Source organism: Girardinichthys multiradiatus, chromosome 9 (assembly GCF_021462225.1).
Source record: "Girardinichthys multiradiatus isolate DD_20200921_A chromosome 9, DD_fGirMul_XY1, whole genome shotgun sequence".
Taxonomy (NCBI): domain Eukaryota; kingdom Metazoa; phylum Chordata; class Actinopteri; order Cyprinodontiformes; family Goodeidae; genus Girardinichthys; species Girardinichthys multiradiatus.
In genome coordinates this window covers 34,067,082-34,091,384 of record NC_061802.1, presented here as the reverse complement: position 1 = coordinate 34,091,384, position 24,303 = coordinate 34,067,082, and the positions used below count along the sequence as shown (strand labels likewise).

The 24,303-nt window shown below is 39.5% G+C and overlaps 1 protein-coding gene across 3 annotated transcripts; it reads right to left on the bottom strand.

The window, feature by feature from the left end:
• Positions 1–405: 405 nt before the first annotated feature.
• On the bottom strand, positions 406–23,950 carry tjp3 (tight junction protein 3). 3 transcript variants are annotated; one of them, XM_047375562.1, is made up of 30 exons: positions 23,823–23,950; positions 14,634–14,690; positions 14,071–14,195; positions 13,869–13,971; positions 12,319–12,595; positions 12,108–12,211; positions 11,813–12,002; positions 11,624–11,699; positions 11,436–11,536; positions 11,085–11,175; positions 10,667–10,846; positions 10,378–10,481; positions 9,596–9,680; positions 8,851–8,927; positions 8,623–8,719; positions 7,430–7,515; positions 7,244–7,316; positions 6,254–6,327; positions 6,011–6,074; positions 5,756–5,912; positions 5,556–5,664; positions 5,261–5,480; positions 4,280–4,485; positions 4,084–4,179; positions 3,874–3,953; positions 3,545–3,755; positions 3,304–3,404; positions 1,599–2,156; positions 1,017–1,075; positions 406–931 (listed from the first exon to the last, which is right to left on the bottom strand). In XM_047375562.1, the coding sequence occupies exons 2-30, from the start codon at positions 14,679–14,681 to the stop codon at positions 802–804; spliced, it is 3,882 nt and encodes a 1,293-aa protein (XP_047231518.1). In that variant the 5' UTR covers positions 14,682–14,690; positions 23,823–23,950; the 3' UTR covers positions 406–801. The 3 variants fall into 3 exon arrangements, with proteins under 3 accessions (XP_047231518.1, XP_047231516.1, XP_047231517.1); XM_047375560.1 differs by lacking the exon at positions 23,823–23,950 and adding an exon at positions 19,615–20,011; XM_047375561.1 differs by lacking the exon at positions 23,823–23,950 and adding an exon at positions 18,172–18,420.
• Positions 23,951–24,303: the final 353 nt, after the last annotated feature.

Below are 24,303 nucleotides of genomic sequence, written 5' to 3'. Positions count from 1 at the left end.
ATTCTAAAAACCTTTCCAATGAACCATAAAAAGCCCCAAATTAATAAAGACATTCATGTTGAGTGACTGGAGCAGTATCACCTCTGCTAACTCCCAAACATAGAACATGATCAAAAATAATTTAATAAATGCTCAGTAATATAAAGATGGAACTTGAGAATAAACTCACTGATCCTCTTCAGCTTTAATGAACTATGTATGCAAAGAATGCAGTCATATTTGAAAGGTTTAGCACGGCTTCAGAGAAAATATTTTCATTTCAGGGTTTGCCTTCCCTTTACCTGGACCAAAGCCATTCATATTAACATTTAAATGATCCATATGACTGCAGCAGGATGTAGTTTGCACAGCCCCATCTGTGATTATGGTCCTATCTGGTGTTTAAATGACTTCATAGGTTCATTCTGAAATTAGAAAAAAACTGTTTATTTTAGAAAAGGTTTAAAAAGTGGTTTCATAACAGGTCTTATGTGCCTGACATTGGTTCTTTAATGATTTGTAATAAAACTAGCATTTGTATATTACAGCAGTTATAACAAACTGGGTTGTTTTAAGTATTTCTAAAACATAATAAATATAAAAGGAAAACAGTAACAGAAACAAACAGGCACTTTGATCTAAAATGTTTTCAGGGGAACCTTTTTTTGTGATGGTAAATCTTAAATAGATTTGTCATACATCGAACAACATCGCCCTCTTTAGAAAAACTTGAAGAACCTAACAAACAAACATGAGTTAAAAGAGTGAAACAGAAATCGTCTGTGTTGGATTAGCCGTCAGCAGCTTTAATCCTCTGTTCTTCTAGAGTTCAGTTGCAGGACCCCATTCAACGTCATCCGTCTTTTCCTCCTCGTCAAATTTGTCATCGTCGGAGCTGTCGCTGCCCTGGATCTGTGTGCGTCTGTGCTGGACTGCTTGGTGATGGGCCAACCTGAGGAGGTGAAGATCAGATGGCTGATGAGTCAGCAGCCAGAATCAGTCTGGTTTTACTGAATGAATCCCACAAAGAGACTTACACGATGAACGCTGGGCCTGTCTTTTTCTCAGGCTGGGCCTGCGGTTCTGCCATACGTGTCTGTAACAGAGAGCGAAAAAGGAATTTAAAACAAGATATCCTAATTCTTTATAATAAGAGTCTCTATGGTTCACTTTATTTTGAGGGGTGTTATTATATAGCCTCGCCTCAGGGGATATTTTTATTGTGTTGAAATACTGCAAATTAACGTTTTAAAATTAACTGAAGCTGTATGTCGTTTAATCAATCAAACTGTTCTTTATTAAAAAGGTGAAGTGAATCCTTAGATGCTCAAACTGAATGGGACATAAAAATATTAACATTGGAAATAGATTTCTGTAACATAAAATGGGCCAAATTAAAAGCATAACATCCTATTCTCACATTTGGTTATTGTTTAAAGTCTTTATTCATAGGAAATTTATTTTCATTTCATTTTCATCCCTATAGGAAGATGGAAGAAGATTAAAATCTGAATTTTGTTTTTCTTCAAAAATTGTCAAAAAAGTGAAATGACCAGAACAGTTCTCATCTACAATAAATGGACTTTAATGAATAAAAATCAAGTTAAAGTTGAACAAACCTGAGCTAATCTCTCTTCAATAGCTGACAGAGGGGCAGGTTGGGAGCTCTCCGGCTGTTCCTCAGCATACGATGGCTCGTCCAATGAGTGTCGACTTGAGGGGTCGGGGGCTACAAAATCTGGCGGTTCATCTACATCAAGAGCATCGAAGTCAGAGTCTGTAAAACTGTGATGAGACTGTTCTTCCTCCTCAGCAGTACTCTGGGGTGGGCTATAGACCTCCTGGCGGGGTGATCTGAGCTCAGGCACATGCATCAATGGTGGGATTTCTCTGTCCGAAAACCCGTAATCACTAGGCTCTGGTTCAACTGCTGGGCTGTCATACTCAGAGGCTGGTTCAGATGATCGGGCTAAAGCAGCTCCTGGTCCCCTGGAGCTCTGTTGAAACCTGGAGACATCCTGACCAGGGTAGGCCTCCTCCAGGTCATCGTTGTCGGTGTAGGCTTCTCCGTCTGTGATGGCCTCTCCATCCGTGTCCTCCAGGTCACTGGCAGCACTGAGGTAGTCCATCTGAGTCGGGTCCAGAGCATCCAAGTCCTGTTCCCCTCCGCTCTCCAGCTGGACAAAAGAGAAAATAAGCGGAGAGGTTTTAAACTAACATACTAGTGTGTGAAATGCAACCACTGAGAAAATGCAGTCAAGACTGTTCAATTAGAGGAGGTGAAGACATCATGTCAGATGTTTTCTGTATGTGGGACAGACAAAGATGGGAGAGTCTGAAGGCATAGGAATGTTATTCAGACAAAGAATATGGATTAAACAACGGTATCACGATATGTACAAAACAGGACATGATGGTCCAAGAACACTCAAAGAGATTTGGAGGGGCCTTAAAAGACCACTTCTGCCTGAGACCTTCTGGATTTTTCAGCTGAGAGCAACAGTTTATCTGGGACTTAATGAAATGAAATACTTCTCTCCATAAAAAAAAAAACAACATAAAAGGTGGAAAGGTCAACTAATATTTCATTGGTATATCCAAGGTAACAATCCATGTTAGTAAATACCGAGATTCATATTTTTCCCCTATTTTCCTTTTAGTTATTGTATCTACTTTCTATTTATTTTCTGCATTTTCCCTTTTTCAAAATTTCTCTATTACTTTTTAATTCATTTAATAAATTTTTCCATTTTCTTTTTTTTTGACAATATTATATAATGTTCTTTTAGACGACTGGTGACTTTCTTGGTGGAGGGCAGGTTGTTCAATCAACTTGTTAAGTTGACATAGAACAGACAAATGGCTGATGAAGACAAAGATGGTTGCAACAGAATTGGTTTTACTTGAGGTGTGATATGAAGGTATTTCAAATATTTATTTTACTTAATCAATAGTTTGCCTTTGAACATTTGTTGGACCACCAGCAGTTTCCCCCTTTTTGCCCCACTGGGACTTTACTGAAAGGATGAAGCTTGATGCATAATTTGTCAGCATAAGTCAACTTTCACAAGATCACTAGTGTGAGGATGTAACCCCAGCAGCGCCTCCAAAGTTCCCGGTCTAGGACTTGTATAGTTATATCTTAAAGTTGAATGCAGTAAAAAGAGCTTTAAAGCAGGTCAGATGAGCTCAGATTATTCAGTGCAAAGCTCAATATACCTTGATAATGGTAACCACCCCATACATGGTTCTAGTTCTTAGTTTGAAACACATTCTTGATTAAAATCAAAATATTCCAGTGTTTACTTGTGTAGGTGGACATACCGTGACTTCAGACACCCAGACAGGTTTGGACTGCTGGTGCTGGATTCTCTCCTTCAGAGCGTCATACCATTTGTGGGAGCCGGGCTGCAGGTCTATCCAAGCTGAAGGAAAAAGTCAGGAGATATACTGTCAACACTCCTGAGTAAAAAGTAAGAAGAAAAACTAATCTGTTCTGTTATTTAACAGAAAACTAAATTTTAACTCTTGCATTTTACTGCAGTAAATCTAACATGAGAAATACCTGAGAACAGGTGGTTGGCGTGTTTCTTCATCTTAACAGCCTGGGAGTATAGGCGTCTGGAGCTCTTGTTGGACTCTGGGTTGTACTTCTGCCTCATGGCCTTAACATCTTTGCGACTATGGGGGTCTAAGAACAACACCATTGGGTGGTACTGGATGTAGTTCAGCCGCTCCACTGCAGTGGGAGTGATGTCCAGCAGAGGGTGTTTATCCTGAGAGAAGAAGAAAACAAAATCATTCAGAAGATGACTGGGACAGAAACAACAAAACGCATCCTCTGTTGGTAAGAAATAGAGCATTTTAACTTGAATGTTGATGGTTGCTTCTCACCTTCTCTGCAATTCTCCTCACAGTGTCAAGTTTAATAACTGTGGAGCTATTGTCTCCTCCTCCACTCCGAGGAACCATCTCTGTGAGAATAAAGTTCAACACAACTAACAGTCAGAAACTAGCCCCCATGTGTGCAATACTTATTATTATTATTATTCATGAAACAAAGAGCAGGAACAGGTTAGAAATGGTCAATGAGCAGAAACTAACCTGCCATCTCATATTCATCAGGCATCTCATTGACCAGCTTCTCCATGGCAATATCATTCAGAGGTCCCAGAATGACGATTGGTCGTTTGAAATTAGCTGGAAAAAACAATTAAGCTGTTTTAAAACTGACCTGGATGTGAATCTCAGAAATAACACTGTCCATCCCTGTGTGTGAGAGAATGAGATCCATGCCCACCTTCCCTGAGCAGGACTCTCTCATAGGCCGGGAATTTGCCCTGAATTGTGAGCTGCAGCAGGTCCTCTCGAGTCCGTCTGTTGCTCTTCTCGTTCTTCTTGTTTCCCCGGAGCCCTCGCAGTTTCCAGAACTCTGCTCTCGGGCCAGTACCCTGCCTTTCTCCAGTAGACCGCTGTGATCGCTCGATGGTGGCCAGTGACTCTGCCCTACAGGAGGGGATTGTTGCAAGAACTGTTAAATGAAGGATTTGTTCAAATCCATCTTCACATTTTGCCACACTATGTCCTCCGACTTCATTGTATTTTATTGGGACTTAGGTATAAGTGGAAGAAATATGATAAATGATACATGGACTTTTAAATTTTCTTTTCTTACAAAAAGCTGACAAGTGCTGTGTATTTAGCCCCCTTTACTCTGCTGCAAACATGTGGAAGAAACTGATCTGGTCAGAAAAACTAATACAGCACATCACCTTGAACACACTGCCTGCATGGTCATACATGTTGGTGACGGTATCATGCACCCAATGTGCGTTTTATTCCAACAGTAACAAAGAAACAGGTTAAAGGTAATGGGAAGATGGATGGAGCTAAACATCAGGCAAACCTGAAAGAAAGCCTGTAACTCAGTTTCACTTTGAGGCAGGACGGCTCTAAACATGCAGCCACCATGCTGCATAGTTTAGGTCAAAATGTGTTAGAATGGCCCAGTCAAAGTCCAGACCTAAATACAACAGAGAATCTGTGGCAAGAGTTAGAAATTGTGGCTGAATGTACACCAGATGCTTCAGCTTTTTATTTGTTAAAAAACAAAACTACTACTTCCATTACGCCCTATTTGTTTTGATCTACACATAAAATCCAAATGAAATACATTGAAGTTTAAAGTTGTAATATGACCACCGTAAATATGAGAGAGCTCAAGAAGGAATGAATACTTTTAGAAGGCACTGTCCAGTCTTACAATCCTCTCCTTCCTCACCTCTCCTGGTTTGGGACGGTGCCTTTATCCATCTCATGCAGGTCATTCCCCATGCGAACAGCAAGCCAGTTGCCTATCTTCCCTTTGTACATCGTATCCAGGACCCTGAACACTTCTCCTCTGGTGAAGCTTAGACCTCTGGGATTGTCTGCCTCGTGGTCAAAGTGCGTGCGGATGTAGAAGTTGTCCCCCAGGTCGGACTTGATGATCTTCTTGTAAACTGAAGATATGCAAAGTTAGGACTCATGCAAACCTCAAGTAATTAATACCATGATCAGTTCTGCTCCACACTTACTGTCCATCTTTTTCTGAGTGCACATTTCCACCTGTTCTCCCGCTGGGAGATTGAGGAGGAAGTTGGCAGCTTCCTCTCGTGTGAAATGGCCAAAATCTACATTATTTACCTAAACAAACAAGGACCAAAGGCTTGATTCAGTTTTAAAACTCAGCCTAAATAACCAGATAATAAAATGTAGACTATCTAAATGAGGTTACCTTCAGGATCTGGTCTCCCTCTTTCATTCCCTGGTCATATGCTGGGCTGTTTGGCTGAACTCCACCTACAAAGATCCCAACATCATTGCCGCCCACCAGTCTCAGGCCCAAACTGCCCTCTTTAACAAATCTCACATTATTTACATCGGAGCTATACCTAAGGAAAACGTTGAGACACCAAACAAATGAGATCACTCGAATGATTTTTGTTTGAGTTTATAGACTGATAAATCTTCTTAAAAATATATTGCTCACCCAGGATTAGATGACGGGTAAGAGTCTGGAGGTAGGGAATAGAGAGGCTCTTCCACAGGTTGGGCTGCAAGAGAAATCAAAACATCACAGTTTGTCATTGATCACTGGCTGATTTCATGCTTAAAATGTAAACAAAAAATAAAATAAACAGACATAAACATGTTAACAGTAAATCCATAATTACTGAAACCAAACATTAATGACAAAAGTGTCCTGTTTAAACTTTCTTATCCTGAGCCTTACAGTGGAGCTGAGGGTTATTAGTCACTGAAATCCCGGACCGGACAGCGCTGTTTCCTTTAGAACCACGAGGAACACTGCAGAGTCAAAAACACGTCGTTATTCTCTCATCTGTCTCCTGCAGCTTTTACATGTGATCCGAACCAATATCTCATGCAGATTAATCTTAATTTAATCTGATGGCGGATGAAGCTGCAGGATGGAGAAAACAAAACTAACCAAATTTACAGCAGAGAAGATGGATTAGATTAGATAAAAAAAGATAAATTAAACTATGTCACGACTAAACGAGGTTTGAAATCTCTATTAATTTCAGGTAACATATATTTGTTTTTTTTATTATTTTTTTTAGGAAGTATAGCAAAAATTTGTAAAAAAAAAATGAAAACAACAAAATGAAATAGACATTTGTTGTTTAAAAGATCCAATTTTGGTGGCAATATCTGTTTACGTTTGACTATTAAGACATTAGTTAATGCTTTATATTTTGCTTTTCCATTTTTGTCTTACAATAATTTAAAGGACACCTCATGGATGACTGAAGTTTATTGAATTGAATGAACTGAAAAACTGTTACAGACATACAAGTAAAAGTTACATTTTTCTACTTCCAATTTCTAATTATTACATTTTATTGTAAAAAACTGCAAAGTTTAAAGACCAGAAATGATTTCAACCAGAATTTGTTCAAAGCCACCTTTCAAATTAAGCTTAATAATATAAATGTTGTTGTATTATATTCTATTACATTTTTTATAGGTAAAAGTCAATTAAATATCCATTTAAAATGTGTAAAAACTAACACAGAATATCAAACATAATAACACCCGTCAATTAAATGATAGGTATACATTCCTGAATAGCCTATCTGAAGTTATTCAAGCTCATTCTCTGAATCAGCCACTGAACAAACACATTATATACATTATATTAGAAGAAACAAAAGAACCTGGTTTTAGTTTAGTTGTGTCTGTTCGAGTGTTTCTGTCGTACCTGCGGTGGCTTTGATCTCGCTCAGAGCTGCCAGACCTCCTGAGATGTGAAAGCTCATCTGACTCTGAGGACTCTTAAAGAACAAAAACAAGCTTCCATCAGGACCTGTTACAGCCAGTCGACTTTCGTACTCTGTGTGGTGATAAAACGACAATAAGAGTGCAACACAGAAAGGAGTAAACCCACCATCAGGGGCTGGTCTGACAGGGGATTTGACTTGATGTGGAGGCTCCAGCTTTGCAGCGGCAGGGGCTGCTCTCTTAGACACGACCCTAAGAAAAATACATAAAAACTGCCATAAAATCTAACTTATTTATTTGTCAACATCTTGTCGATAACAGTATTAAAAAACCCTATGAAAAACCAGTATCAATGGCTATCTCTTTACAATCAGGTTCAGCTTCTGAAGATTAGACAATAATCTGCAGAAAATAGAGGTTTAACCAATAAATATCACAAATACTGATCAAAATGGAATATTGTTTCATTGTTGGTCTCTGCAAAGGCAGCTTTATGTCCAAAATACAAAGATAACAAATGCTTCTGGTTTGGATCACGTTAAACAATACACTTTTCAACACTAGGATAATATTTACTATGTATGCCAGCAAGGACTAGTTAAAACGAGGACAAATATTTGTTGGGACTACAGAAGGATATAATCCCAATGCATTAAGGATTCTCAGCACTTGAAACTTAATGTGGGACGGTCCAAACAGGAAGTTGTGTCATGTGCACCAGTGTGTACAGAGTGTCTTCAGTAATAAAAAAAAAAAAGAGAGATGACAGTTGTGTTTGTGCAAAACAAATTTCTCATTTTTCAGGCTCTCACTCTGAATGCTTTGCATTCCTCTTTAAGGTTGTATTTTATAGTTATTTTTATAAGTGTACTTAATTTAGGTTCAACACCTTTGCATTCACAGTTTTCCTCACTATTTTTAGACTTCTGTTTGCTTATATATTTTACTTCCTAAGCTGCAAACCTAAAATGTAGGTCAGACCAGTGTGGGTGTGTACAGGGACCAGTTTATGTGAAATGACTGGCCCAAAACACTGACTGGTTGTAAAAATCAGAAAAAGAAAATCTCCCTGAAGGAACATGTTTTACTGGAGATCTAAACTAGACTCTGGAAAGGCAGACCTCTGTAATTATATAAAGTAGGATACGATTTTTATGAGAGGTGCTTGTGTTCTGGCTGTATACCTGCTCAGGTTCAGTTTCTTAGAGGAACCCCATAAACCTAATAGTTACAAAAGGTTATGTTCAAACAAAACATATGAAACTCTGTGCTTCTTGGTACAGTGGCTAACTTGTGTGTGGACACAATGCTTGTGAGACTACGAAGAAAGTAGATTAAAAACCACAAGATGCCTCTCACCTGCGTTTCTTGCTGGGCTTCTTTACGTTTCCGTTATCTGAGGAGTCCTTGCGGCGGACGGAAGCATAACTGGCATCTGATTCGGTGTCCGATTTAGCTGTGGAAGTTAATAAATACTACTTTCGCATATTTCTTTGGATGAATTTGGTCCCACATCTTTGCCAAGTAGCTTAATAAAATGCAATTTGTAAAAAATAGTGAAAACAAAAAAAGGTTTTCTATGCAGACCTTTCTTTTGCAGCTCGCTGGTTTCGCTCCATCGAGGCGGCTCCACGTGAGGCTGCAGAGAAACCTCTGGCAGGACTCTGGAAGAGAAAAGAGGGAGGTGGGAGTGAGGGAGGAGGAAAACGACAAATCTCAGTTATGTTTGATGTGGGGGGACCGTAGCTATATTGACGATAATCTGAGACGTGAATAGTAAATATTCACCTTATTACCTCTGAGGGGAGCTCTCTGTGTGAAGGTCAACTGCATTGTGACCAATCAAAATGATCCATTTTAATCAGTGCAGTATATAAAGCTCCTTTGCCAGTAACTATCTGAACTAACCTTTTTATTTGAATCATGCTTTGAAACAGATGCAGATTTTTTAGGAACTGATGATTGGTTTTTATTGGTGTCTGATTGGAGCAGCGCTGCTTCTCTGATCAATACAGCCACATACATGTTCTGTGAAAGCCACTTTTATTTTATTAGTTAACAAAAACGTAAACATATGTGATACAAAGTCAAAAAAAAAAAAAAAAAAACACAAGTCAAGCAAACGATAAGAATAAGTAAATTAGTTAAAACACAAATCAATCACAAAAAACCAGAGAGGGGTACTTTAAGTTTTAAAACCAAATGAAAGCATATGCTTTTTGATTAGCTAAGGGTAACAGTGGGTGAGGCGTGAAGTCTGGCCAGTGTCCGCTCCATGAACTCTTGCAGAGTTACAGGTATGAGGTGGCTTTTGGAGGACCATCATCTGTACCTGTATCTGCTGAGGGAGTCCTGGCTGTACGAAGTGCTGTGCCTCTGCGGAGGTGCTGAGGTGCCGTCCGACTCGGAGTCAGAATCTGGAGACAAAAAGAATTCAAAACCGTAATTACAAGGTACCCTTAGCATTTGTACTGCTTGAGGTACCACCTTTTGTTGTGTTGCAACCACAAACTTCGTATTTGATTTGGATTTTATGAGCTTGATCGACATAAGGTTGTGCATAATTGTGAACAGCATTGGAAAATTATTTATGCTTTCAAAATTGAACTTTTTGGGGTACATGCAAAACACTGTGTGGTGGAAAACTAATATAAATCAATCCGTACACATCATGATATGGGCAGCTTGAGGACTGAAATTATGGCTCAAGAGGTATTAAATACCTCTTGAGCACATTTTCCAGAATGTCATTTGTAAAAAATAATTTAATCCCTGCTTCATTTTCTTTTTCAAATATTACTGCTCCTGTATTTTTTTCTCTTTTGTGAATTTTTATTCCAATTACAACGGTTTGTATTTCGAGGCGGAGTTTTTACATTGTGCTGACAACTAGAGAACTAATGCTTTAAATGTAATGTGCACTTTTTAAAACAACTAACAAAACCTTTAAAGCTGTAAAGCACTCGCCTACTAAGACCTGTGCTCCAGAAGTTTCTTAGCCATCTCTGTTTACACTTGATCATAACAAAACACTTAAACTGAAGTAATTACTGTCAGGGAGGTGTCGAGGGTACAGAACATCATAAGGAAGCTTATGTGTATGTGTGCGCAGACCTGGGGATGGGATCCTCACAGGGGAGTTGACCCTTCTTGGTGCCTCCTGTAGAACAGGGATGGGGGAAGGCTTCAGACTGATATGGGGAAGATCAGACAGAGATCTGCAGAGAAAAGTCAGAGGAGTTAGGAATAATTCAGTAGCAAAGTTTGTTGAAAAAAAAAAAAAAAACTGTCTTTAAAGAACCAACCATTTCATTGCGTTCACATTGGAGTTGGTTATCTAACCGTTTTAGCTACATGAGGACGCACACTAGCACCCTGAGAGTTAATTAAAGGTAGTCCGTACTTGTATCTGGTGTCTGGGAGGGGGCTCTGTCTGCGTGGAGGTGGGGACGCGCTCCGGTCAGAGTCTGACTCCGACACCGGCTTGCGTGGCCTTGAGGAGGAGGAGGAGGGACGGGTCAGGGTCCAGTTTTGTACAGGAGAAGATCGTGGGTTTGGGAGGGTGGACAATCCTGGAAGATGCCTGCAAAAAGAGACAAACCATCACTAATGCCTTGTATATTACACATATATGCATTATTGTATTGTACTGGGAGCAGCAAAAGACAAACATATGGTGGCAAGACTCGAAACTGTAAAAAAAAAAAAACTTAAAATAGGTGAAAATATTACAAATGTATTTTATAATAGTACTTGTGCTTTGAACCCACTTTAGGAGCCTTTTTATAAATCATTTAAAATCTAAATGAATAAGAACTGACTTGTATTTGCTAGAGTCCTTTATTTCTGGACCGTCTCTCCTGACAGGAGGAGGAGGAGAAGTGCTGTGGTCCGACTCTGACTCAGATGGAGCTGAGGAGACAATAAATTGCAATTAGAAACAAAAATAATAATGCATTTATTTTATCTCACTGCACATGATTTGTTTTCAATCTACAAAGCTCCCATGCACCACATTACCTACAACTTAACTCTTTTTTTTTACTTTTTTTAACCTAAAAAGGTTTACATTGTTTTCCAGAAGAATATTTTTGTTGCAACAAGGAACACCATCATCAGATGATAATTAAATGTGTATTTCTGAAAGGAAAAGGATTTTCTGCTGGCTGTACCTCCACGAGAAGCGTACTTTCTGGGAGGAGGCCGGGTCAGTGTAGAGCGTACAGGTGATGGATCCCTAGACTTGGCTCGTGGAGGTGGTTCAGCTCTCGGTCTGGGTTAAAAATGTTAACAACAATTAAAAAATGAGAAATCATGAATAAACAAAGATTTTTTTTTTTAAACCGGTGTGAGCCTGTACCTGCGTGTCCGTTTCTCTCGGGTGTGCTGGCGTGATGTTCGGCGAGGGGTGATGTCCTCCTCAAGGTCTGAAATGTCTGTGGGTCACAGAAAAAAGTTTGGGTTAAATGACCCAGACAACTTGCAAACGTGTTAATCTAAGCCCAATTCCTCTCAGATTTACTCTTCCACCTCTATAAGAAAATTTTACCCTCCAGCTCTGAGCTGCTGTTTTTGCGAAGCTCGTCGTTACTGTTGCCAGGGCTGTCGTCCACCTCAGGGATGGAGACCAGGAACTTGCGGTCGTCCCTGAGGACCGTCATGGTCAGCTTGCCCCTGCTCTTCTCCACCAGGTGCTTGGTCTCCAGAAGAGAAAGATTCTCCGTCGTCATGCCGTTGATCTATTTAAACATGGATCAACACAAAAAAAAGCAATTACATTCATTTATTTAGAGAAGTTTTCGTGCATCAATTAAAAACGTATTGGAGCATGCAAAAATCTTCACCTTTAAAATTAGGTCTCCCTCCTGCAGTGTTCCTTCCTTTGCAGCCAGGCCACTTTCTGTCATGTGCTTTATAAAGATCTGACTTCCTAGCTTCAGTCCATACTCTGTAAACCAGAACAGAATTTAGCAATTTCCAAAAAGAAATGAGAACTATTTCGGTATTAAAGCAACAGGCATTTGCATTTCAAACCAGAGCCAAGGGAAACCTTACCATCTGTGATTTTCTTTTTAACCAGTGTGGTTTTGATCGGTTTCTCTGGAGCATAGTTCTGCGGCAACCTCTTGTATGTGGACATCAGTGACTGTGACGCTCCATAGCCATTACGCTGAGGTGAGGGGCTGTAGCGTCCTGCGTCTCTATTGTCACTGCTGTCAGAGAAGCGGCGGGTTCGTCTGGGGGGATCTTGATCCAGTAGGTTCGACTGTGAGGCTGCCCTCGATGGCCTGGAGGTGGCTGGGATCTGGATCTTTCGAGGCCGCTTTACTGTCTGTAGTACAGAAAGTTCAGAGATTTTAAAGAGTTCAGCTTGTTAGATGAGCAGTTTTTTGTACATTTTGTCACATTAGAAGCACCAACTTTTAAGTATTTTAGGAGATTTTATGTGATAGACCAACATGAAATAATTATTTTTTTTAAATATTAGTTTTTCAAATCCTTTAAAAATAAAAATCTTCAAAAAATGTGAAGTGCAAATGCATTCAGCCCCTTTAGTCACTTTATTCCAGTACACGTTTCCCCCATAAGTCAAATTGTTTTTGAGAAAATAAAATCTAAACTGCCATTTCCAAATCTTGGCACAGGCTCAATTTTTTTTAAACAGGATTTTTCCCAGAATTACCTGTTTTTAGTTACACCCATCCTTCTGTAAGGACCGACCAGCTTCCCTGCTCATGCAGAAGAATCGCCACAGCAGGAAGCTGTAGTAGGTGATGCCTCCGCCATGTTTTACCATGGAGAGGATGTGCAGCAATAGTTTCTGACAAACATCTTTTTGCATGTAGGCCATAAAGTTCTATTTTGGTGCCATCTGACTGGAGCTGGTGCCTTCTGGCACAGGTTTGCAGTCCACAACATGGATTGTAGCAACCAGGTCCTCCCTCAATTTTCAACATTGTCTTTCATCTGTCACACATCCACTAATACCACATTTATTGAGTGCATTAACTATAGCTGTCATATATACAGATCCTCCAACTTGAGCTGTGGATCTCTGCAGCTCCTCCAGAGTTACCATGGGCCTGTTGGTTGCATCCCTAAGGATCACACTTATTCCACAATCTTTCAGCCTACTTAGGCAGCCATGTCCTGGTAGGTTTGCAGTTGTGCACAACTCTTTATTTTCAGATGGTGCAGTGTGAGATGTTCAAAGCTTATGTTATTGTTTTATAACCTAACGCTGCTTTAAACTTCTCAACAATGTTCTCCCTGGCCTGTTTTCGCCGTATTCTATGATCTTTATGATAATGTTTGTGTTGGATTTTATTTGGGAGCATTAGAGTAAATGGGGGTCAATACACATTCATGCCACATTTTTAGATTTTGCGAAGACTATTGAAAACTATGCGTCATTGTCCTCCCACTTTACACTTTTCCCACTTTGTCCTCTCACTTTGCACTACTTTGTGTTGATCTATCACATAAAATACCAATAGAGGTTTGTAGCTGTAATGTAACAAAATGTGTTCACATGATTCAAGGGGTGTGAATATTTGAATACATGGCACTACAGCCATTTTACTTGGTGCCTTTGCAATACTCACTATGTTTGCAGTCTTGCCACATGACTTAAGAACCTGAATGGTGTAATTAGAGTAAACATTTTCCATAGAAACTCCATTGACCATGACAATATGGTCTTTGTTGCTACAAAACAAGCAACAACACAAATATTAGTCTGTTTCTGCAGGCTGATATACATGCTTTTTATTTTTATGTTAATTGTTTAATCATTTTAAAACGTACAAGAGTCGTCCCATGGCCGGTCCACCTGGCAGAACATCCGACACCACCACAGCTGTGTCTCCAGTGTCGGGGTGAGGCTTGTCTTTCCCTCCTGATAGAGCAAAGCCATAGCCCACCTTTGAGTCCTGCCATGAAAAGAGAGATAAAGAGGGCTGAGATAAGGAGAAAATGACAGCACATTAAAGGCAGAGAAGGAATGCAGCAAAATGAGTGGGTAGAAAATGCTGCTTAAGTGGGAGATGGAGCAGAGAGATAGAGAGAGACAGCGCATTCCAGCGGCAAGATGGTGACGAGCCAGTTGGCGCTGTGGGGCGCAGCAGGGTGCGTCTCTCTGAATTCCTGCTCTGAAACAAGATGTCTGAAGCACGGTCCAACTTAGACCCTGGGAGTTGCGCACCATGGACTTGACAACACTGAAACACCCAAGCTACCTGTTTCCACTGAAGTACCCAGGAACCAAACAATACTTGCACAGTGGCAAAACATGTTTTATGCCCATTAAGATTTTTTTCCCTTCACCAAAAGGTCATGACATAATGAGATTCACAAAAAGAGGCACTTACTTTGTTTAGTGTTATGGTGTGCTGCTCCCATATGGTTAATTCATCCATGCCTGGTTTCTGAAAAGACAAAAACAACAACACACAAACAAATCACATGAATAACATTCTCATTTAGCAAAACATTATATAAATCGTTCAAAATATCAACGTAATTAGTTAATCTGGTCACGTAACGCTGGGCCTTACACAAACGACAGTTGATCCTGGTCCAAATAAAAAGGCTGTTTGTTCAACTCAACCTGATATGAGCAGGTTCACACCTATTTCAATCCTGCCCAACCGGTTGGGAGGAGGAGTTACCTGGTATGTGGATGTATGCACTCACATCGATGACAAGTGGACAACAGGTGAGATCAGTTGTCCGCAGGAGAGGACGCTTTTTTAGATATTACAATAAAATAAAGCAAAAAAAAAAAGAATCTACTGTTTCTTGGTTTACTCAATTATCAGCATTATTATTGTGCCCTAATTTTCAAAGAAATTCTGTTTGGAAAATGATTCCTGAAACTATTTCCAGTTGGCATACTGACGAGCTATTTACAGTTTCAGTGTAATGCAGCATTTCTACGCCTGACAATGTAAACAGTCCCAGTAAAATAACTCAGCCAAGGAGGACATTGAGTTTCAATTCATTTTCAAAGCTTTTTGTCCATTTATGCAAGTGTTGCATTCCATTTAAAACACTAGAGCGTCTGTACACAATATTAAGACATGCATTAATATTGAATATTGCAATAGTTATGCAATGACTAAATATATAAAAAGAGCTCATGTGTTTCTGATTTGGGTTCACAGGAAACATAGACTTCATAAAACGTTTTATTGAAAAAGATACTTTTGGCCAACATCTGCTGTATTGGCATTAAAACAACTTAGTTGCGGTTTCTTAATGACTTGACCACCTTACCACCTCTTTACCTTCTGAATTGTTCTCGGCTGCATAAAAACCAAGCATCTCTACAACCATAGAGAGCGTCAATGCAAGGTACCTAAATATTTTACAGACATTATTGCAGTCTAGGTAGTTGTATGCAATATGCATTTTGCATACAGTGATAAAAATAAATTTGCAATATATTGCGCAGCTGTACTGTGAAATATTAAAGATATGAATGTACACAGGAGTCCAGAAACACCTGTGTTAGCAGTTTTCTCAGGTGAATTTAGCCATAGCACAAACAGCTGAGCAAGAGTGAAAAACGGGCATCCTTTCATTACTACACCAACAGTTCCTTTAATTCAATAAATTACCACCTTTCTGTTTAGCAGTTTCTGTTGAAAACCAGCAGGTAAGCAGTGCCTTGCAAGATTTGCATTTTCCACACACAGGCCAAGCAAAGCACAAGCTGAACGTGAATTCAATTTACTATCAACTAAACCGAGGAAGATGCTTGTTACAGTAGAACAGGTAAAGCAAGATATTACCTGTCGTTGAGAGTTAAAACCAGATTCAAATATTTAGAAAAAATGCAAACCACACAACAATAGCTGCATACTGATGTTTCCTTTGACTCATCTCTCTACTGGAGACTCGGTGACAACGTTAAAGAACCTAACTGCACAGAACCACCAAAACCACCATTATCCTCTTCTAAAGCTGTTTCATGTAAAAGAACCAGAGTTGCACTGATCGGGCTTTACAGGCTGATGCCAATTTCTGCTGTTCTTCCATGTTTAATTGTGACACATTCACATGTGTTTTTGTAACCTTTGTATTACTTAAATAAATAAAAGTAAGAGGTGCTTTGATATGGATATTAGTTTTAAATCAAAATGAATTTATAAAATTATCAGTATCAGCATTAGTGATTATCACTATTTGGTTGTACTACTCTTTTAATAATTCAGAATTTTTCAAAAAAACTGTCTGAATTACCCAAGTCCTTTGCAGAAATCACAAACTGGTTTAAAAATAACCTAGTAAAACTGAACTCAATGGACGAGTGTTTGAGCGTTGCCCCAGAGCGCATGGTTCCTCTGATCAGACAGTGGATCTTTGAATTCTGCTGTCAAGCCAAATTAAAAGAAATTCAGCAGTTGCTTTCAACCAATCAATGTTGATTCAAGGTCACTTAAAACCATTTGTGTGTCAATGCTTCTATCATTTGAGAAACATTTCCAAAACTAAGAAGATTGGTGTCAAAATAGGTACTTGAGATTGGTTTATTTCCTTTTCCCAGACTATTTTAATCCCCTTGACACTTATAGCAGGAGAAAAGGCCTTGATCGTTGTCAGCTGGTCAAAATGTATTTGGCCTGGTTACCTGTTCATTTTAAAATTCTGACTTTAGCCTTCAGAGGTCTGTAGGATCAAGCTCCTTCATACAAGAATATGTTATGTCCCAAGACATAAAACTTGAGGGGATCACTCTTAAAAACCGTTCAATGTCAACTGTGGAAGGAGCCTTCTTTGTTTTTACCTAATCCTGAGTCTTAAGTTAATGAAAAAGCAACTGAAACTTGAAAAGTTTTCAAATGTGCTTAATATCTTCCCTAAATACAATTGCATTTGTTTGTAATTATCTGTATTTCAATTGTTTTGAATTGTCAAACATGTTTGAATTTGTATGATGTCATAGTGAAGCACTTTGTGATTTTACCTGTGAAAGGTGATATATAAATAGAATGAACTCACTTTACGAAACTTTGAAAAAAGCTGGTGAAGATCAGCAGTGTTAGACCTTTGGACGGGTAGCCACTGTTTGACCAAGTTAATCATTAATCACTTTGAAAATCACCTAAATAAAAGCTGGTTGTGTCCCGACTTCATACAGAGCTACCATTTTAAAATAACCTAACCTTGATACCTCATGATGTCTGATTTTGTAGTTTTGTTGCAGTTTATAAGCTGCATTTTCCTCTCAACAAAACAAGTTCAGGACTGAAAGCTCACTCAAAGGTCAAAATGTATCAGCAGAGAGTGACTGAATGCCTCATTCAGTCCATCCCAAAGAAAGCAAGATTGCCCTGAAAAATGAACCAGGAATGACACTCAGTAAAAACCAAAGAGAAAATACAAACAAGAGTATTGATCTCCTACTGAGAGGAATGAAAAGGAGGCCAGCCCAACTGCTGAGCAGACCTACATTTACAGCAGAAGAAGTGAAGTTTAATTCAGGACTGTGTTTTATTACTATCCACTGCTTAAGGTAGAAAAAGCTGGCGTTTTCAGTTTGTTTAATGTTTCGTCTTGTCTATTAGCAATCCAGAGAATGTCCTAAAAAATATGTAACTACAGAAACTGACCTAGTTTTGTTCATTTAAAAATCAAACACATGTTACTCTGTCCAGGTGGAGTAAAATGAGCAAACAAAAACAGATATATCCATAAATTCCAAAGAGTGACCATCACCCGCATACAAAATACCAGATACAAGGCAATAGCATAGTTATTAAAATGTTTTCCTTTTATTTTGGCTGAATATTTAGCTAACGGATCATACATGATATTACCCATTCACTTTTAATCCTAATATTTAGAAGTGTTTCTAACATTGCGTCTTACGGCAAGAACATGTTTTTCACCCTCTCCACTTACCATGTGATCCTTGAACCTGACTTCCATTTTCCACTGGGGGTTTCTAACCTGAACAAAACACCTGCGGCCCCAAGCTCTCAAGAAGCAGCTTGCTCTTCATATCCCATGTGCTGCCAAACACGCAACACAAACACCCAGATCCACAACCGCCCGGCAGCAGCGCCTTTCCCAGAGATTAACTTCTGTAATGTCCAGCAGAAAACCGGACCCTCCCACTGAAATGATCTGTAATATGACCTGTGGTAGTTCTCCCTCTCCCAGCAGACGAAGGGAGAAATATTTCAGAGACCTCACCTGGAGGGCGCTCCTCCCCCTTGGGCCTTTGCCCACTCTCATGGTCTCTATAGAGCTCTCAGATGATTGTGGATTTAAGGTGGAGCTGTGCTGCCTTCGACCTCCCTACAGGCTGATATCAAAACAGTGAGACAACCTTAAATGTGCCCTGTAGATGTGACTGAAATCAGACCATCTACTGGGCATGAGCATTAACATTCAGAAGGACTTAAACAGTAGTACAATGTTTAGGTTAATCATTAAAAGCTGAGCTGGTTACTGGTATCAAGGTGCCTCTTAAAAAAAGGTTATGGTTTCTAAACTCCAAACAAAATTCCAGAATATCATTATGATGGTTTAAAGTCCTTTTACTGAAGTGATAATGTCATTGGAGTTTTTTCTAGCCGTATAAACATAGAGTGAGAATCTCGCAGTACGATCAATGCATGTGAAAGAAAGCAGAAAGTTTTCCGTTTCAAAATATTATCAACTTTTTTTTACGTTTTTACCTTCATATTGCATGCAGTTTGTTGTGGAAGTTTTCCTCTGCCTTCACTGGTTTGTAAACAGCTTGTATGACTCAAACCTTAGCTCAAAATAACAGAATAATTCTGATGATTTATGTATCTGCATTCTGTTAATCAAGTTGTGTTCTGATATTTGACCTTCAGCATTTAAACTGATTTTTAATCACAACCGAGTCTTGGGTTTTAGCTGAAAAACATTGCGAAATCGCTGTGGGTGCCGCTTGCTTTAAATGCAAATGTACAGAGCAATACCTCCCGTCCATTTGAATTTGTAAAGTTTGGAAAAACACAGCAGTCAGAGTTAACCCATTATTTACTATGTTTTTTTCAAAGTTATGTTTTTGTATGTATTATAATATTTTAATGAAGTTAATTGTCACAGCTGTCATAAACTTAACTGTTGGATTTTAATTGGCACTACATTTTAGGGGTTAATGTAAGCTACAGTTTTATTGGCTTACATTAACCCTAATAAATAGGTAGTATGTGTACTGTTTTACATTAGTAGACTGGGAGATGCTTCATATAGTTTTAAAAGGTAAAATCCCTGCTTTGTTCCACGACTGCAAACGGATCTGATCAGATCTGCACAGATATTATGTTGCCAACAAATTATTACATTTAGCTCGATCCATTCACTTACAGGCACCACCAGCAGTGGAGGCGGCTCCACAGGTACAGAACCAAAGTGTTTAAGCAGTTTGAGTCGCTGCGTCAGTTTCATGATGATGGCAGTGTTGCAGTCGTCTTCTCCTCTTTTTAAATATTTCCACCTGTGTGCCGGTCAGAGGAGGACCTGGTCACTGATGCCAAAACACTCAATAGTGACGAAATCTAAAGTTAGAAACTGAATAAAATCTCTTGTCCACTCCTTTCGATAAATAATCCATATGCATCCATCAGTAGTATCTTCAGTAATTCCTTGCATACAGGGTTTAAAAGCCAACTAGATCCACTTGCTTCCAGTGTCAGTACTGTGTTTGCATCTTGGACAAGTTTCCCACAAGGCAGCAGCGGCAGCTGCAGGTCCCAAGCTGCTGGCCGAGTTTCAGTCTGCTGGGTGCCATGGTTACGACAGAGGAATGAGAGCACTGGTCTGTTAATAATTGATGGGTTTTTTGCTACAATATAGATCCTCTGGCCTGGAGTTAGGTGTCCTGGGTTCCTACAGTGACTGTTGTGCCTCAGGACCAGGAAATGACACCATGGCGACAGCGAGCTTTGATGTTATCTAGGTTTCATAGTTAACGTTTATCCACGCCCCGGAGCTGGGGAGTGCCGCTGCAGTCCTGTGTTGTGATCATCAGGGCCCTGCCTCTTTAAGGCTACAGCAACCTGTCCCTAACCTACATTAGTGGGGGAAAAGGGGGTGGGGGGGTCCTGAAGACAAACTATCACTGCTGTATTCAGAAATGCTTCATTTATAATGACATAGTTTGCATGGGTTTTGTATCAGCAACATGGCAGGTGAAGGATCCTGGTGTGGGATCAACTAGGTGTCACAACTGGCCCTCAGGAGGAATACATCAGTGCAGGTGAATTATTAATCTGATGTGAACAAAATAAGGTCAAGACCTACATCTATTTCTCACTTCAAGCAGGAATTTTCTCAGCACTAGCATTCCCTCTGCAACCAGATATGTAATTGCTTATTTCCAGGTTGTCCAGCAGCAGAATCACTCGGAGGGGGGAGGTATGGTTGCCTTTCTTTCGCTTTAAGCCCTAAAGCCACTCCTGCTTGGACATCTAACATGCAAAGTACCTGCTCACTAACCCAGGAGCACCTTTTTTCTCTGAATGCTCTGAAGATCTCAACTTAAAACATGGAGAACTTTTTGTTTTTGAATTTATCATTGTCAAAAAAAAATCATTTTATAAACAGAGATTAACTGGCCAGTGGGTGTGTGTGGGGGGAGTGTTATGGGAGGCACTTAGCTGTGTTGGCCAGTGTTTAGTGGGCTGCAAGGAAAAGCAAGGTTACTCTGTAAATATACACCTTTCCACCACGAACTCCAGGGGTTCACAGAGTGGTTGTAATTACACCGACCAGGACTTTTCAGTTTCCACATTCTGAAGACTTTACTTAAGGAACACCGTCAGCAGAGAAAACCCTCATCTTACAGCTTTCTGGACCACTTTACACATCCCTTAATGGAGGGTTATTAGGGGATTTTAGGCCTTAAAATGGTGGTGATGGATTGGTTAAATAAATGAAAAACAAAAAAAGATTTTTTTTACTTTTTAATAAATGTATCAAAACAAAGAACTGGTACCATTTTCACCCTGTAAACCAGTCGATTAGCAGTATGTGCTTTGAACCAAAATTAATGTTAGGGACATGTGCTTTGATGCAAAAATGGGGATCGTTTCAATTCAAAATAAAATTCTATTATTTCTTTTGGATTCAAAAATATTACCACTATAAAAGCCCCTTCTGGAACCTTTTTAAAAATATTGTTTTATGTGCTATAGGTATTGTGTTACAGTCTGATGTGTGGCGTAGCAGTAGAGCGCGCGACCCATATACGAAGGTCTCAGTCCTCGATGCAGCCATCCAGGGTTTGAGTCCCGACCCCGGAGACCAATGCTGCATGTCTTCCTCCACCCGCTTCCTGTCCTACTTTGGAAAAATAACAAAGATAAAGGCCACAAGTGCCAGGGAAAGAAGTGGGGGAGGTCCAGGAGTATAAATACCTCGGTGTTCACCTGGACAACAGACTGGAGTGAGATGTAACTCTGAGGGCGTCTAAAAGAAGGGACAGAGCAGACTGTACTTCTTGAGGAAGCTTAGGTCCTTTGGTGTTTACAGCAAGATGCTGCATATCTTCTATAAGTCTGTTGTGGAAAGTGTGATCTCTTCTACCATCATTTGCTGGGGAAGCAGCATCAGAACCAGGGACTTAAAAAAGCTCAACAAGCTGATAAAGAAGGCTGGCTCTGTTCTGGGGACTCCTCTGGAACCTCTGGAGATCATCGTGGAAAGACAGATTCTTCATAAAATGAAGAACATTATGGAGAACCCTGAGAATCCTCTTCATGAGACTGTCCTACAACAACAGAGTGTCTTCAGTCAGAGGCTTCTTCAGATCTGCTGTAAGACGGAGCGCTACAGGAGATCCTTCCTGCCCACAGTCATCAGCATCTACAACGACTCTTTGAAGAAACCTGCATAATATGAGCTATAACATTTAATTTTCTTTTGAGATTAAAAAAGTAATTTTGAGTTGAATTGGGGAAAGAATACTTAAAACAATATGAATTCTCAGGTTTGGTCATTAAAAAAAAACGAAGAAAAACAATAAACTAAAATTGGTATCAGCCAGGATAGCCTGATCAGTGCATTTGTACTTAAGATGCAGATAAAAACTGAACACTTGTTCAGAGTTAAAGAAAGCATAAAAATATTGCATGCTTTTACAAATTAATTTTAAAGCAATTTTAAATACAATTCTTACTGCTTAAGTCAAACATTCTTCTCTATCCAGCTAATCCAACCACTTAATCCTTACAGGAACACAGGGAAACCTCTGCTTATCTCCAGCAAACAGTAGGTGAGGAAAGGGTAAACCCTGGACAGGTTGCCAGTTCATTAAAGGAACACACACCAACCAACCAACCAACCACACACACACTATTAAGAGTGACCAATTAGCCTGACATGCATGTTCTTTGATTGAAGGGAAACTGCAACCAATGGAGAAAACCCATGCATGCACGAGGATAACTAGCCAACTCCTCGTAGAAAGACCCCAGCGGGGAATCAGACTCGGGCCTTTCTTGCTGCAAGACAAAGTCAGGCTATACAAATTCATTTAATATTGCCATATGCCAATGTTTCAGATCAGTGCAGATCCTTTCCATCCTAGCAGCTGTTTTTTCTGCTACATTCATTTAACAAAGTACCCAGACCTGACAGCTATAGCAGCCCCTGTAAGAAAAACAAGCATGGACACAATGCAGCAACATTCTCACCTATTTCTACTACTGTATTTTGTACAATGTGTTTTAAATAAGTTTAAATTGTATATGATTATATTACACTTGAGAGACACAATCAGCCAGAGATAGTGGGCTAATAAATCCAATTGTGGTTTCATTTTCTTCATGCATGACCAAAATTACTACTTTGAAGCATTTTCTTTGTAATTATGTTTAGGTCAAATGTCAGGTGGTACTTTCAGAAAATGTAATTAGAAACTATTTGATCAAAAAGCTCTCAGTTGGTTTGACTTGAAACCAACAGGACTGAGAGTCTCAGGGAACTTTCCAAAAATCAACCAGTTGACCAGATCCAGACTCTGATCGAGATGGAGGCAGAGGAAGACGCAGTGCTTTGGGGATGTAGCCGAAACCACTGTGAAACTCTGTGGCAGGCAGGTAGAAACTTGCAAGTGTGGCAAAACCAGTAAGGTGAGGGTAAGGAAAAGAAAGCAAGAGAGAGAGAGAGAGAAAAAGCGAGCTGGGCCTACAGCTGTCTGTCAGTCATTGTTCAGATACAAAAACACAAAAAATTAGCTGCTTGTCTTCACAAAACTCACGAAAAAACCCAAAACACTCACCAAATATGGATCAAATTCAACCTTCATACAAAACAACGCCGGGACTGAATTAAAGGCTTGGCTACAAAGCAAATTCACAAACAAAAAATAGAAAGAAAAATGAAACAGAAAATCTTATGAATATTTTATCATTTACTCCGGTCTGGATTTAAAGATCTAAAAACGCTCAGAGATACGTCCCTTAAAATCTGCAGCTAATCAAAACACCCGTTTCTTTAGAGCTCCGAGTCTCCTTCCAAAAGACTGACAGTTTAAAAACAAAATCACCTAAAGACAAATAAGGCCAACAAACCTGTGTTTCCGCTTTCTTTCTATCCGTTTTAAAAAGGTTAACAGTTCCCGTTAGGAGTCCTCGACGCGGTGTCGTTTTCTCCCTTTGGCTCTTCGGGTTCTTACTAAAGTTTCTCTGAAATCTTCCTGACCCCAGGTGAGCAGGAGGCGTGGCCTAAACGTGCGCCGAGTTTCACGACGTCATCACGTGATTCAGGAAGGGCTTCCGATCCCTGAAAAAACACTTATTAGTGTATCGTGCCCTGGCATCAGATGTTCCCCAAACAAATTTGCATTAATATTGATTAAATGATTTTAATTTCATTTGTAAAAAAATATGGCATCTTATTAGAAAAATTACTTTAATGAATAGCTGATAAAGGTGGATTTGATGCAGTGGATTTTTCCATTTTCAACATCACTTTCAAATTGAAATATGTTAAAAACCCACTTAGTTACCCTAATTCTATCTGAAAAGTCATTCCCTCATATATTTTTTAAAA